The sequence below is a fragment of the Podarcis bocagei genome (assembly GCF_964188305.1).
Source record: "Podarcis bocagei genome assembly, chromosome: 10".
NCBI classification, from domain to species: Eukaryota; Metazoa; Chordata; class Lepidosauria; order Squamata; family Lacertidae; genus Podarcis; species Podarcis bocagei.
The window spans coordinates 55,277,162-55,291,711 of record NC_138135.1 but is presented as its reverse complement, the minus strand read 5'-3'; the positions used below and the strand labels follow the sequence as shown (position 1 = coordinate 55,291,711).

At 41.9% G+C, this 14,550-nt stretch overlaps 1 protein-coding gene across 1 annotated transcript in view; it reads left to right on the top strand.

Moving 5' to 3' along the window:
* Positions 1-11,514, top strand: part of IMMP2L (inner mitochondrial membrane peptidase subunit 2) — a 479,372-nt gene extending 467,858 nt beyond the window's left edge. The window contains exon 6 of the mRNA XM_081211867.1: positions 11,242-11,514. Within this exon, the coding sequence (XP_081067993.1) occupies positions 11,242-11,361 (120 nt within the window). The 3' untranslated portion in view covers positions 11,362-11,514. The remainder of the gene's footprint in view (positions 1-11,241) is intronic.
* Positions 11,515-14,550: the final 3,036 nt, after the last annotated feature.

Here is a 14,550-nt window from a genome sequence, read left to right as displayed (position 1 = left end):
CCACAAGGTCAGAGAGAGGTAGAATGTGATACATCGTGCTAGACAATTACCTGTTTCACTTAGCTATGGCTTGTTTGTACCACAGGGGTCACTTTGGTCTCCCTTGCATTTGATGAGAATTTCTGTTCAAAAAGTGCCTTCAGGGAAGGATTGGCTCAAAATGTATCTGGCCTGGAAGCAATTTTATTTCAGGCAATTATAATCTTTTGCACCCCTGGCCAGTGCTGTTTCCCCAGCTTTGTGGTTGCTTTTCTGAGATCTGAACCTGACCAGGCTCACCAGCTGGTTTACTTAGGATCAGCAAACCTTAATCTAAAATGATGCTTGCTCACTGTGGTTTGTTGCTATGCCCAAACTTAATCCTAGTTGCGTTGCTCTGCTGCCACTGCCCACTTGGCTGCAGAGATGCGAGGGAAGGGTGGCTCAAAAATGCAAATGCTCTTGCAGCTGAGCAACTCTGGTCACACCTGCCAGGTACTGGCTGTATGAAGAGGAGTGGTGGGAGGCACTGACTGAGGAACCTCCTTGGGAAGCCTCAGAGCCCAAGGAGTGGCAGTAGGACACTGAGGACAGGTCAGAAGGTGAAGGGTGGGGAAGGACTGATTGGAGACTGAAGAAGCAACGGGCTAGAGTGAGAGAGAAGAGCCAGATGCAGAATGCAATGCAGACTCAGGACATGAAGCAGAGAAGGAGGGGCCAGAAGCTGCAGGAGGATCCACAAAGCTTGCTTTTCCCATTGTAGTTAGCTCTCCTCCCGTCTTGTCTCCAAGGTCACAGAGAGCATTGCAGAACAAAGAGCACAGGTGGCCCCTCCCCAACGTGGTTTAAGGCTGTTTGGCAGACATCCGGCTTGGAAGGAGACTTAATGGGAAGTAGAATACAGAGACCTTCAGTCCTGGCAAGTGTTTCATGGGGGCCAGTCCTGTTGGTAGGCATTGGTCTCTGGTATGCTGTTTTCTAGAATAAGGAGCTAACTTTTCTGCTTATCTCTGCGTCTTGAGTTCTGACCTGCATCTGAACCCTGACACTAGGGTTGCCATATTTCAACAAGTGGGAATCGGAACGCGAAAGTTGTTGAGCTTAGTCCAAAGTTGGTGAGCTTTTTTTGCAATTTTTTTTTTTTTTTTTTTAGCTTTTGGGCTATTTTTAATTTTGCCGGAATCTACACTTCTGACATGGGTTGCCCTATGTCCAGATTTCCCCAGACATTTCTGTGCATTCTGACCAGACACTGTTTACGACGGCCGAATCCCGGATGTATGGCAACCCTAGACAACACCATACTTTAAAGCTGTGTTGTATCTCTTTATATAGTCATGATTTCAGTGGCTGTCTTTGGCCTCTAAAATTCAGCGGTGCCCTTTCTGCCTCTCAAACTCCATTCTACAGCATTGTTGTGCAGCGCGGCACCCAGTGTAGCCACACAGGTCACATTGGCCTAAAATGGCCTCTGATGGCTTCTCCCAAATAATCCTGGGAACTGTAGTTTTTAAGGGTTCAGGGAGTTGTCTGGAGACCCCTCACAGAGCAACAGTTCCCTCCACCCTTTACCAGTGATAGTTCCCAGAATTCTTTAGGGGGAAGCCATGGCTGTTTAGACTGCTATATCAGTGACTTATCACCTTCTCTCTGGCAGTTTCCAGGCCTGTTCCTCTCTTCTCTTTCTCTTCCTGGCAGTAGGCATTACTCAATTATGGGAGAGAAGTGTGGGTCACCAAATTGGAGAAATGCTTTGGTGAAAACTTCCAATGAGATTACGAGGTCAACAGATGTGCAAAAGCTCTCTTATTTTCAGTACTTCCAAGCCAGAGACGCTATCAAGCTGCTAACAAGGGAATCTGAACCTTTAAGCAACATTTGGAATTTGAGACAAGTATTCTGAGAAGATAGCAAAATGATTATACATCTTTTAACAGCGGCCAGAATGGTAATTACTCATAAATGGAAACAGAAGGACCCTCCAACACTGAGAGAGTGGTTGGCAGTGTATATGCTGAAACTCAGAAATATTTTCAGAACTAGAGAAGACAGATAAGAGAATAGAAGCTTTGTTGTAAAATGCTCAATCTTCCTTATGTATTCAAACAATATAGTGCAGGATAAAATTATATTGTTTAAATGTATTGGATAAGTTGTGAAGCTTCTGATATATTTGGAAGTTTTGTTTTCTGTTTTTGTTTTTTCCCCATCCCCATCAGAAGGAGTTTTGGGAACATAAGATTAAACAGTATTTGTTGATTTTGTGAACTCGTTTTAAACATTTGTGTATTCTAGTGTGGCTTATGAATATTAATGTTCTGTGTTTTCAGAATAATAGTAATAATAACATTTGCTTTTTGGTTTTGCCAGAAAAGCTATGAAATTCTACGAGGTTTCCTATTCTAAATTGCTTCTTCAGGATATGAAAAAAGATTCTTGCAGTGGTCATGCATATCCTGTAGGTAACATGTAATGGATGAAGTGGGGAGGGTTGTATGTATTAAACCACATAATTTCCCTAAGCCTGCAAGACCCAAGCATAAGTGATGATATCATCACTTTGCATCAGCACAAAGCAGCCTAATAAGAACCTATAGTCCAGATAAAGTTTCTGGATATTCTGGAAATTAATCCATTTACTCTGAGTTATATCTGGACCAGATCTTATGTTGGATGGGTGGAGGCTATCTATCCCTCATCATATGGAACACATTATTAAGTTCTTTCTCCTGAAAAAAAGAAGTAGCTATGGAAGAGAGAGTGGTCAGCACCCAAGAAGGCTTTATAACAAGCTCACTTGTGGCACTTTTATCTAGATCTAGTAATAAAATGGACATGGATCTGGTCCCTAAATAGGAAAATTGAGTCTGACTTTGGGGGGGGGGTAGGGGGGTGACTCCGCATTTGGGTTTTCTCCCAGATTCCTATAGCCTGAGATCAGAAATACATAGAATGCAAATTTTCTTAAAAGCACCTAAGCACTGACAGAGGAAGAGGAGTGCGGGGGGAGCGCACCATCCCTGGCAGTGTGATCCCAGTGGGGTGCCATCTTGGCTACCCCCCACCCGTGCTGGGCACCACGCCCCCGCAGGTGGTGTGCCATGCCCCCAGGACACATGCCACATCCCCAGGATGAGTGCCAGCCCAGCCCCCGCCTGCTCTCCATCCCCCCCAGTGCCGGAGCATAAAGCTCCACCACTGCACCTAAGGACATGCTTTCGGCACTTCTACTAATAGTAGGTAGGTTCAGGAACATATAAAGAATACTAATTTATGCTTTTTATGCCCTTGGTATTAAGTTTCAGCAACATTCTACAAACGCATTCTAAAAAGCAAACATGTTTATCCCCAGTGAACCGTGGCTTAATTTTGAAGAGAACCATATAAGCAGATAATTTGCCATAAGATTGTTTTACACCTACAGCTGAATATCACAATCCATTGTAATAGCCTTTCTTAAAGACAAGCAATCTAATTTGACCCAGCAGGTTTTTCCCCCATCTGTAGTACATTTTGTTAGTTCTGTAGGCAGAGTGCTAGCTAAGTGTTCCCATTTTGGCATTGTGTTTACGTTGCTCTTAATTATGCAGCAGTGTATTTTTACACTGGGCTGAATTTCCATTAATTTTTAAGAAACAGAAGAAAACTAATCCCTAGTTTAATAACACTACCGCCTTTTGCACACTATTCATGTACAGTGGTACCTCGGGTAACATACGCATCAGGTTACATATGCTTCAGGTTACACACTCCACTAACCCAGAAATAGTGCTTCAGGTTAAGAACTTTGCTTCAGGATAAGAACAGAAATCGGGCTCCGGTGGCGCGGCGGCAGCAGGAGGCCCCATTAGCTAAAGCAGTGCTTCAGCTTAAGAACAGTTTCAGGATAAGTATGGACCTCCAGAACAAATTAAGTACTTAACCCGAGTTACCACTGTAGTTCAGCTCCCAGAAAGTATGAGGTGGGGTGAGTATCTGTGAACCACCAGATCTTGCTGGACTAAGAACAAAAGAGCCTGTTGGATCAGACCAATGCCCTACCTAGTCCAGCATCATATTCTCATAGATGCCTACAGGAACCCTGAAGGCAGGACCTGACACACAATAGCATTCTCCCCACTTATGATTCTAAGGAACTGACACTGAGAGGTGTATTGCCCCAGGCAGTGGAGATAGAACACTGACGTCATTGCTGGCAGCCACTGATAGACTGATAGACTGCAACTCCCAGCATCCCCACAATTGACCATACTGGCTGGGACTGGTGGGAGTTAGAGTGCACCAGTGCCTGAAATGTCACAGGTTCTTCAACCCTGGTGGAATCTACACAGATATAAAAAACGCTGTGAAAATTCTTTTTTTAAAAAAAGTCTTTTGAAAAATACGTTGACATTTGCATAGCTCACCATCCCCATCTAGTGTCACATTTGTATATTGCACTTTACAACACATTTAAAACGTTTTATTTGCAGCTGTGTAGCTGAGTCCCCTGTCTTCACAGAACAGTTGCATTCATTTTCAACTGCGACATATCCTGGAACATGGCTGAGTCACAGTGAAAGACACAGCTTCATAAAAGAGAGGAAGTGGGCTTCTTATATGTGTCACAGTAGTGCACCAAACAGGAAGTGTAACAGGAAATACTTTCAGACTCCTCTTTAACACACACACACAAATTAGATCATATTTTCAACTTCATTAATAGGGCAATATGAGGAGGCTTATTTTAGATGGAGCATAAAATTCATTGAATTTGCATAGTGTCACAAAATATGAATCATTTGGGATTTTAGGATTACGCACTAGTGAAAATGCTTAGGTTCAGAAGGTTTATCGACTTGAAATACGAAAGCAGCCCATCTCGAAATCTGCCATACCAATTTAAGTGTAACATTTCATGGGAACTGGTGTATAAATCCAGCAACAGAAGTGATCTGGTATCAATAGTGTGCATTGTTAACTAACCAAATTATATTCAAGTAATTCAGCACCTGTTTAATCAAGCTACAAAATATTAAATTAGATACAGGCCACTTCAACTCCAGTGATTTGATTATGTAGAAGAGAGAGAGAGGAGAAATTGGTGCATACACATGATTCCTGGGAAATTAAATCATGAGAATTAGCTAGAGATATTCCTTGGGGGTGGTTGGTGTCTATTTGCATAAAATTCTGAACTTCCTGCTTTTTTTAAAAAAATCCTTCTTAACGGGAAATAGCTGAAGGTACCCAAGCCTCTACTATGCCCAAGATTAATTCTGAAGAGCCTCAGAGTGATGAAAAAATAGAGCCTTGAGTAAATGTAGCCATTTTATGAGAAAATTGTCCTCGCGTGCTCAGACTGTTTTAAAGAAATTGCACACAGCTGCCAGGGACCTCTGATCTAAAAGCATATGTAAAAGTTTATCCTTTTAAAACATGACCTCTTAATTGGGGTGCACAATGTCTGCACTCCGGGCTTTAAGTTAGTTCAGGTACGTTAACATCCATAAGAAATCCTGAAACATATAAATACTTACGTCATTTGTGACCTTTTAAAAATGGTATTTCATATTCTAATTGAAAGGATTTTGCCTTTTTCTTATTAGGAACTTTTTGTCATGTTATTTTTCTTTATTTTAGAGTTTAGATGAATTGATAGAGATTGTGTTGGCTCCAAGTTTGAGGGGGATGCAGGGCAAAATGCCTTTGGGTGGACCTTTCTTCTCTGTTTGTGGGCCTGGCAGGCTTACCTGTTGCAGTAGGACTTTGAGCAACACTGGGTGGTTGGGTCCAGCTGGCATTTAAACCTCTAGTGCCCCAGAGTTGATGCTACAGTAAGGATTAGCAAATATGTCAGTTTCAGTTTTTCTAGTTCTCCTTTTTCCAATCTTAAGTTCAGTTTTAAGTCCCCATGGAAATTCATCAACATTTTAGCATGTGTTCAGTGTGAGCACTGGGACAGGGTTTTGTTTTTTTTAAAGGAGGGCTCAGGGTAGGTGTCAGTGTTGTGCCTCCCGAAAGCTCAGGGGCCTAAGCAACCCAAACCATAAGGAAAAGTTAAGAGTTCCAGAGAGCAATTTGAATGCACTTTCTGGCCTTTTTTATTTTTTACTGCAGCAGAATATTTTTATGCACCCAAAGATGTGTGTAAAATTCTGCTGCAGTGGTAGTAACAACAGTGGTGCAGAATACACCTGATGGTTACCTCAGGCTGTCATAAAAAGTTGTAGGAACGCAATCCAAATGCTCCATCTAACCCTTTTCCAAACCCTCAGGATACATGCTGCCTAATTACCACCAAGGGAAACCTCAGGTTAAAGGGTAGAATATAAATGTTTCTATCTATCTATATTTTCAAGGTATTCCAAGAACTAGCCTTCACATTTTCTGGTCAGCTGAGCAATCAGAAGCAATGATTGAAGACCTCCTGTCTCAATCATGAATAATTCTTTAGAACAAAATGGTTTTGCTGGTCCTCCAGATTTTCAGGAATACTGCCTAGGGCCTGTATTGGGTCCAGCAGAAGCCAGACAGATGTTTTCCTCACTATCTCCTTTTCCCAAACTTACTTGTATTTGGCAGTGGAAAGGGTTTGTGGCACAGTAGTTAACATCCAAACATAATTGCGCAACCTATTCCGGTCAAAGTTCTGGCTGGCTTTATGTTGTGAGCAGTGCAGAGCTATTGCTTATTGGTGTTGCTTGCCAGAATGCTGATGAATTTCTAATTCATTTGGTGCCTGGCCAGTTGGTCAGAAGATGTCATGGCTGAATTCAGAGGACTGGTGGGAGGCACCACCTGAAGAACCCCCAAGGGAACTCCCAGGCCAAGAAGGTTCAGAGCCAGGGGCTTGGTGGGATGACAATGAGTGGCCACAAGAAGAAGACTGGGAGGACGAGGTGTCGGAAGCTTGAAGAGGCAACAGGTTTAAGTGAGCAGGAAGAGGCTAGGGCAGAGAGCAGTCCAGAATCAGGCAGGAGAGAGGGGGGCAGGAGACAGAGAGGCGGCAGGTTGCTGAAGAATCCAGGGAGTATCCCCCTCTTGCTGTGACCAACTCCCTCCCCTTCTGGTCTCCCAGAACATGCAGCGAAATTGAGAGGGCGGAGCAAAGAGACACAAGATGACAGAGCCTTAGTCTGCTGTGCCTTGGAAAGTGGTGGGAAGATGGGACCTTCTGTCCTCGCAATTGTGTCATTGGGGCAAGACGTACTGGGAAGAGTTGCTGTGATCACTAGGCCTGCAGTGTTTTGGTTTCTTTGAGTAAAGAGTTCACTGACACTGCTGCTGTTGTTTTTTATTGCTGACCTACTCCTAACTCCTAACTCCGACTCATGACAGAAGACCAGACGAAAACCTATTAATAAACCTAGTGCTTTATTTGTAAAGTGTGTGTGTGTTTGTGTGTGTGTAGCTTTGGGAATTGAAAACACAGGCTCTCATTGCATATGTAATAGTGTGCTGATACTTCCCTGCCCCCCAGTTGAGTGATTATGAGGCTTTGACCAGGAAAGAAACATGATGTTTCAGCAGTGTTACATGTGATCTTGTGGTGGTGCGTAGGAAGCTGCCTTGTGCTGAATCAGATCATGGATCCATCTAGTTCTGTATTGCCTTCACTGACGTCAGAGTTCCCAACAGGGTTTTCTCCCAGCTGTATCTGAAACTGACAGGGATTGAACCTGGGACCCTCTACCTTCTTCTCCATTGTGTTGTGTGATGCATACAGAATTATTATTATTATTATTATTATTATTATTATTATTATTATTATTATTATTATTACCCCAGCCACTCTGGGTGGCTTCCAGCAGAATATAAAAACATAATAAAACATCAAACATTAAAAACTTCCCGATACAGTTCCCCTATTGGATACCATTTTGATCACAATCCACCCAAAGGGCCATGGGTGAGTGCATAATCCTTGCAGTGACTAGTGCACAGCCTGGTGTGTAAAACATGGTTCCACCTCCACGAATGGAAAACCTGCTGGCAGCTTGAGTTTGCTTTGGCTCTTTTGTTCAGCGTTTGGAAGCAGTTCTAGTTCGTGGCCATTGTATTTATGAGCTACTTAGCCTTCGCGGAGGCAGGCGATGCCCCAGTGCACTGTGAATTCTTTAAATCTATAAAAAATAAAACCCATTTGCGAAGAATCACACTTCAGGTAGTTAGTGAAGTCTTGCTAAGCCCAATATTTAGACTGTCATTTAGAAGCTAAATATAGGATCAGTTAGAATTGGAAGTTCCTTAGGCAAGGCATGTGGTGCCAAGCTAAAGTATTCCCAGGCAAAGCTGCCCAGAGAGTGCCATGTAACAGGCACATGCAAAAAGGATAGAACCACAAGGATAAAACACTTTCATCTCCCACATAATTTGATTGGAATGAGTTCTGACTATGGCATAATAGGCTATGTAACATATGCATCCCCTGTGGGAAATGAAGAGAAAATTTGCCGATAATAGTCCTCTCACCAGCAAATGGTGCTGCATTAGCTTTTAACTTTTCTATGTCAGAAAAGAAAAAGTGATGGGAAGGTTATGGACGAGAACTCTTAATATTTCTCAGGTTTTGTGTGCTTTAGGAAGAGGGCACTTCTGGGTTTGCTGTCCTGGGCATTCCAGTACACTCCTGGAAGCCGCTTAAACCAGAGGCCAGGCTCATGCATCGGGCCCTGTCCCCAATGCCCCCACAACCACTGATTCCACTTTCTCTCTCTGTTTGTTGAATGTTGAGTTCTGAAGGGAGGTTCTAACTGTGTTCACATGGCTGTGATTAGAAGCCTCCTAGCAATTGGGAGCCTAGTGACACTGGGGCACAGGCAAGATATTAGGGGTGGGGTTTGCATGCATGCTTCATGTTCACCCAAACACTTAGATAGTGGACCCCCCCCCACTTTCAGACACAAAGCAGGAAGAGAAGGGGAAAGGGTATTTTCAGTTGTAGTGATGCCTTCATGATGCCTCCTCCTCAGAGAAGCAGACCAGATGCCCACTTTGTCATTTTTTGAGGTGCCATTCAAATATGTTCTTATCCTCCCATTTTTAAAATCACTGTTCTTTTAAAACCCTGGTAGTTTAAATGTGTCGGTTGCCGCTTGTCTTTTTAAAGACATTTTTGTGCTTTTGGAATTGTTTTGTTTTTGTTTATCGGGCATTCTTGATTTTGTTTTGTTTTGCTGTGGGTCACACGGGCATTCTAAGCCCTTGAGATCAGAGGTAGGGAATCTTTTCCAGCCCGTGGGCTGTATTCCTTCCTGAAAAATCTTTGCATCGCAGTGGTGGCATTCCACATTTAGACACACAAACCTCCATGCAGGCAAGCAGAAGCAGGGGTGGCCTATCCTGTTTTGCCACCTGAGGCAACATGGGACTGTGCTTTTCCCTCCCCTACCTGCCGTGGCCCCCACCCCTCACTTCTGCAATCGCAATAATGCCTCCTGCCCAAACTCAGCAAGAGCCAAGAGTGCTCCACAAAGTGTTGTCATGTGTCTTCTCAGTCCCGGGGGTGAGGAGGACGAGTGGCAATGCCACACTTTGGAACATCTGCCCCTCGCATTTTGGCAGCGGCAGTAGTAGGGTAATCAGGGCGCCACTTCTTGCACTTCTTAATGCCTGAGGTGGGTGCTTCACACTGCCTCATTGGTGAACCAGCTCTGAGCAGGAGGCATTATCACAGCCAGGCAGAGCACATTCCAGCCAGGCAAAAACACTTGAAGACAGTGGGTCATTGGTGGGTGTAGCCTGGGAAGAGATGGGGTGGCTTAGGGAGAAGGTTTAGCCTTAGACCTCTGGAGAGCTGTGTTGCTGACTCATGCAAGCCCAGTCTGTATCTCCTGAAGTAGAGTTTTAATTTTCCCTTGATGGATTCATATTTTCTAGAGAATAGAACTTCTGAATATTCTTGCATTGCAACTGAGTCAAGCTGCCTCTTGTTTCCTTTTCAAACTAATGAAATGGGAAAGTTTGTTGGAGCGGACTTGCTGGTTTGGTGCATATGGACCTGTAGCACAGTGCAAAGGGAGGATGTGGAATGAGATAGTGGCTTACCTGTGGGAAGGAAGAAAGGCTTCCATAGAAAGTTTTCAGAAGAAATGGACTTTGTATTTACAATTGTGGTACAGATGTAAACCAACCAGGTTGACACCTATTAATATTTTGACAATGTCAATCATTATGTATTGGAAGCAATGCATTGTTCTCAAAGGCTTATGTTTTTAATTCATCAATTGTATTTTATTTTTCATTTGTTTGTTTGTTTATCCATCTATCTATATAACTGAAAAACAAAGCCTAAAATGAAAGCGACTCAGAAACATGCAGTGAGCTCAAGCTGGTAGTTAAAATGTCAAATAACATTGGATGTCCTGTTTATATTAAAAAAATAGGAGCAAACTTTTGAATACATTGAAGTAAGAAATGTAGGTTGCTTCTTCATACTGAATATGCTTAATTGCTCTTTTTACCATGTTCTGCCACAGCATTATTGTTATTTAGTAGGACTTAAATACAGTTTAATTGCTAAAACCTGTAAACAGCTTACACAAAATATACATTAAATTGCTGATACAATCAGATAAATATTAGATAAGATATACACGTCAAATTTCTGCTGCACGTTTTCCCTAGTTAGCGAAGAAGTGGTGCAAGCATATCGAAAGCTATGCTTGGGGGCAGCTGCAGTAGGAGCAGATGAAGCTGCCTCTGGTGTGTCTTTCAAGAAAATTGAAGGACAGGCTTTGGCACAGCAGGAGATTCTGGCTTTTGCTGCAGGTACAGAGATCGCGATCCTCCCCCATAACAAACCATCACAAAATCTGCTTGCGCAGTTGCACAAAGTCAGGCAGCCTGTACCTTCAACAGTTCCATATGTAGTCTGCAGGGCACCAAGGGCTCTGTCTTCAACGAGTCTTTAGAAAGAACTGTTGCAAGTTGTAACCTTTTATGCTTCTTTATTTAAGTTGTCAATTTTTATATGGGACAAGCTGTTAAAATTTTATATAGTTTGGTTTTTTTATTCCCATTTCACTTTCTTTATCATCATCACAATTCCCCGGCATTGGTCCTGTTTTAGAAGTGTCTCTGCATTTTAGACAGAAGGCTTGCCCGAAATGAATTCGCCACTTAAGGGGGGGGGGGGGTTTAATCCCAGCTACAAATCCAGTCCTCTTTCTCAGCTGGTATAACTTGCTCGACACGTTTATGAAATGCCGTAAGCCCTCCTCTCCCTAAACTATATCTTCTTGCATACTATTACACCTGTGTTTTGATTGCCTCTTCCAGGTCTCTCTTGGACTTCTACACGCTCGCGCAACCCATATACTCTGGCCTCCAGAGCGCTGGCAGAAGTTGCAGCCCAAGCTTCCTCCAGAACGCCAGCTTCTCCAGGATGAGGAGGAATGACCGTTTCACATCTGGTGGGAAGCAAGTTATTGACTCTTGAATTAACTGTAGGAAAGGGGCAAGAACAGCCAAGAACAGAACTGCCAAATGTGCAGAGTTTCTGCAAGCATATATATATATATATATATATATATATATATATATATATATATGCAGGTTTTGGTGTCTTCGGGTGTCTTCCCGTGTAAGAGTTGGGGTGTCTAGGCGACACCCCAACTCTTACACGGGAAGACACCCGAAGACACCAAAACCTGCATTCCTGTACCCGTGAAAATCTACGAAAGCATATATATATATATATATATATATATATATATATATACACACACACACACACACACACATATATACATATGCGCATGTCTGTAAATCCAAACAGATTTAATTTAATCACATGAAATGGTGTATCCTTAGTTCTGAAGCAATTGTGTCTTGATTTGAAATTTCAGCTTACTGTCAGCTGTACGGAGATAGAAATGTTTCATCTATCCCAGTATCACTATAGATGCGAAATGTGTCATTCACCCCCCCCCCATTCCATATTTTATTTTTCAGGGGATTTGATATTTTTGTGGGGGCATGGTGCCAGATCTTAAAATGAATATGGATTGTGAAAACATGAAGTCAATCATATAGTTCATTGTTACTGCCAAGACAGAATAAATCATTTTAACATTTTGGATTGCAGAAGAGTTGTTTGTATTGAATGAATAGCATTTCTGGTCCCAAAAAGCCTGTTATACAATCTGTCATAAAAATAAATAAAACAAAATGCATTTTTCATGAAATGCTTTTCCTTCTTTGTGTGTTATTGATTTCATGATTAAATTGAACATGCTTTTGTTTAGCATTAATGTTTCATATAAATACTTCCGATATATCCAGTTGCTGATGGGATAAATACATTCTAAATTGAAATACATTGCAGCCATACTGTAACAGTCACTTTAATCAGCAGTTAAGTATAATCGCAATTGATAATAATTTCTTTGAGAGAGTATGAAGAACTTCTTTAATTCTATAAATACTTTTCCTGCTACATATAGTAAAACTTTACAATATTATAAATAAAGGAGGATTAAATGATTTTAATTCACAGCTAACATTTGCTGTTAGACATCATTTCTGTATTTGATTTACATAAAATCATCATTATTTCTGCAGATATATTTGCCTAGCTGAAAAGTAGCATGGCATATTTGGAACTTTTGCAGTGCAACCCTGCACATGTCTTCTCACAAGTTAGCCCAACAGAGTTCAATAAGATTTACTTGCAGGTAAGGGTATGTAAGTTTGCAACCTTATTCTTAAAAGGTATGGTTGGATCCAGGCTTGGATTGATTTCATTGGCTTTACTCTTGAGTATGACTATGTTTGGATCCAAACATATGGGGTTGTATCCAATGTTACTCATACTCTGAGTACATCCATTGAAATTCATGGACATGACAAACACGGGTGGCACTGTGGGTTAAACCACAGAGCCTAGGACTTGCTGATCAGAAGGTCAGTGGTTCGAATCCCCACGATGGGGTGAGCTCCCGTTGCTCGGCTCCTGCTCCTGCCAACCTAGCAGTTCTAAAGCACGTCAACGTGCAAGTAGATCAATAGGTACCGCTCCGGCGGGAAGGTAAACAGCATTTCCATGTGCTGCTCTGGTTCGCCAGAAGCGGCTTAGTCATGCTAGCCACATGACCCGGAAGCAGTACGCCAGCTCCCTCGGCCAATAAAGCGAGATGAGCGCTGCAACCCCAGAGTCGGCCATGACTGGACCTAATAGTCAGGGGTCCCTTTACCTTTACCTTTACCTTTATGTTTGGATCCAAACATATGTGGGTTGTATCCAATGTTACTCATACTCTGAGTACATCCATTGAAATTCATGGACATGACAAACTTATGCAAATTAATACCAGTGAGTTTACCCTGAGTAAAACTTAGTTGATACAACCCTATGTAAATTAGGCAAAGTTAGCATTTTTCAAATTATTAGTATGCATATTTACATGCTGACTTATGACAGCACCTTTAAAGTGTGGACCAGTTTATTATTTTTCACTGAGGTTCAGATTACATCCTCTTTATTTAGTAAGTTTATTGCTACTTCACCTTTCTCTTGCAGCTGTAATTCTCAGGGTGGCTTGCAAAAATTAAAACAATCAAAGAAATGCAGAAATCAATGAAACATTAAAACTATTCAGTGTGATGACTTTTTTGTACTGTTTTAGGCCATTTATCTTTTAGAGGATTATTGAACACCTCTCTTTATTCATGTCATATTGTTGATTCATTGATTTGGGACAACTGTTCAGAGTACTGTTGCTTTAATCCAGACACTTTAGCTGCAATAACACCCCTTTTTCTGTGCTGAGTCTACAGTTGTCTCTGTTACCAAGTTGTTCTGGCAGGGTTCACATTGATCTGAAATTTATGTAGATTGAACTGATAATGATCAATTTATTTAAAATCTACTTCAGTAGCTATTGGTCCATCGAGTGTTAATAGAGTTTTTGAAGAATCTGAATGCATGTACAACATATTTTCTTGTAGTATTCAATAGTTTACGTCATACATCTACATGATGTAAAACCCATCATGACCACTGTGTAATTTAAAACTCCTAATTGAAAAGTCTGTCAACGAGAGTCAATGGACAGCACCTAGGAAAGGGCTTTCCTTTGACTATCTAAGATGAATAGGCATGGAATGATGACTTTAACACTGAGAACCCAAACTTGTTGGCATTGAAATCCAGTGCAAAATACTGTGGGTTTGAAACTGACTTTGGCCAATACAGTTCATTTGTTCTGCGGTTAGCTCCTAGGGTCATCCAAGAAAAGCAGCCATATTTGGGGTCACTGAGGGCACAGTTGAATAAGTGCTTTTAAGTTTTAGTCCTTCACTACCCTTTTCATACAAAGATCCTCAGAATTCATTCTTAAATATCTGACCCAACCCTGAACTCCTAGCTGTGCTATTAACAGAACATTCTTTGGAGCCTGTGCTACAGTTATGTACCATTATACTAAATGGAATCATACAGAGGAGCAGAAGGGCATAAAAAGAGTGACCAGTCAATGACACTCACTCTAGCCAGCATTCAGGATTTACCTTTTAAATGGCATTTCATCCTCTGGGCATTTAACCAAGGCTTTCCTGTTACATCCCTCTTTTCTGTACTATGGATGT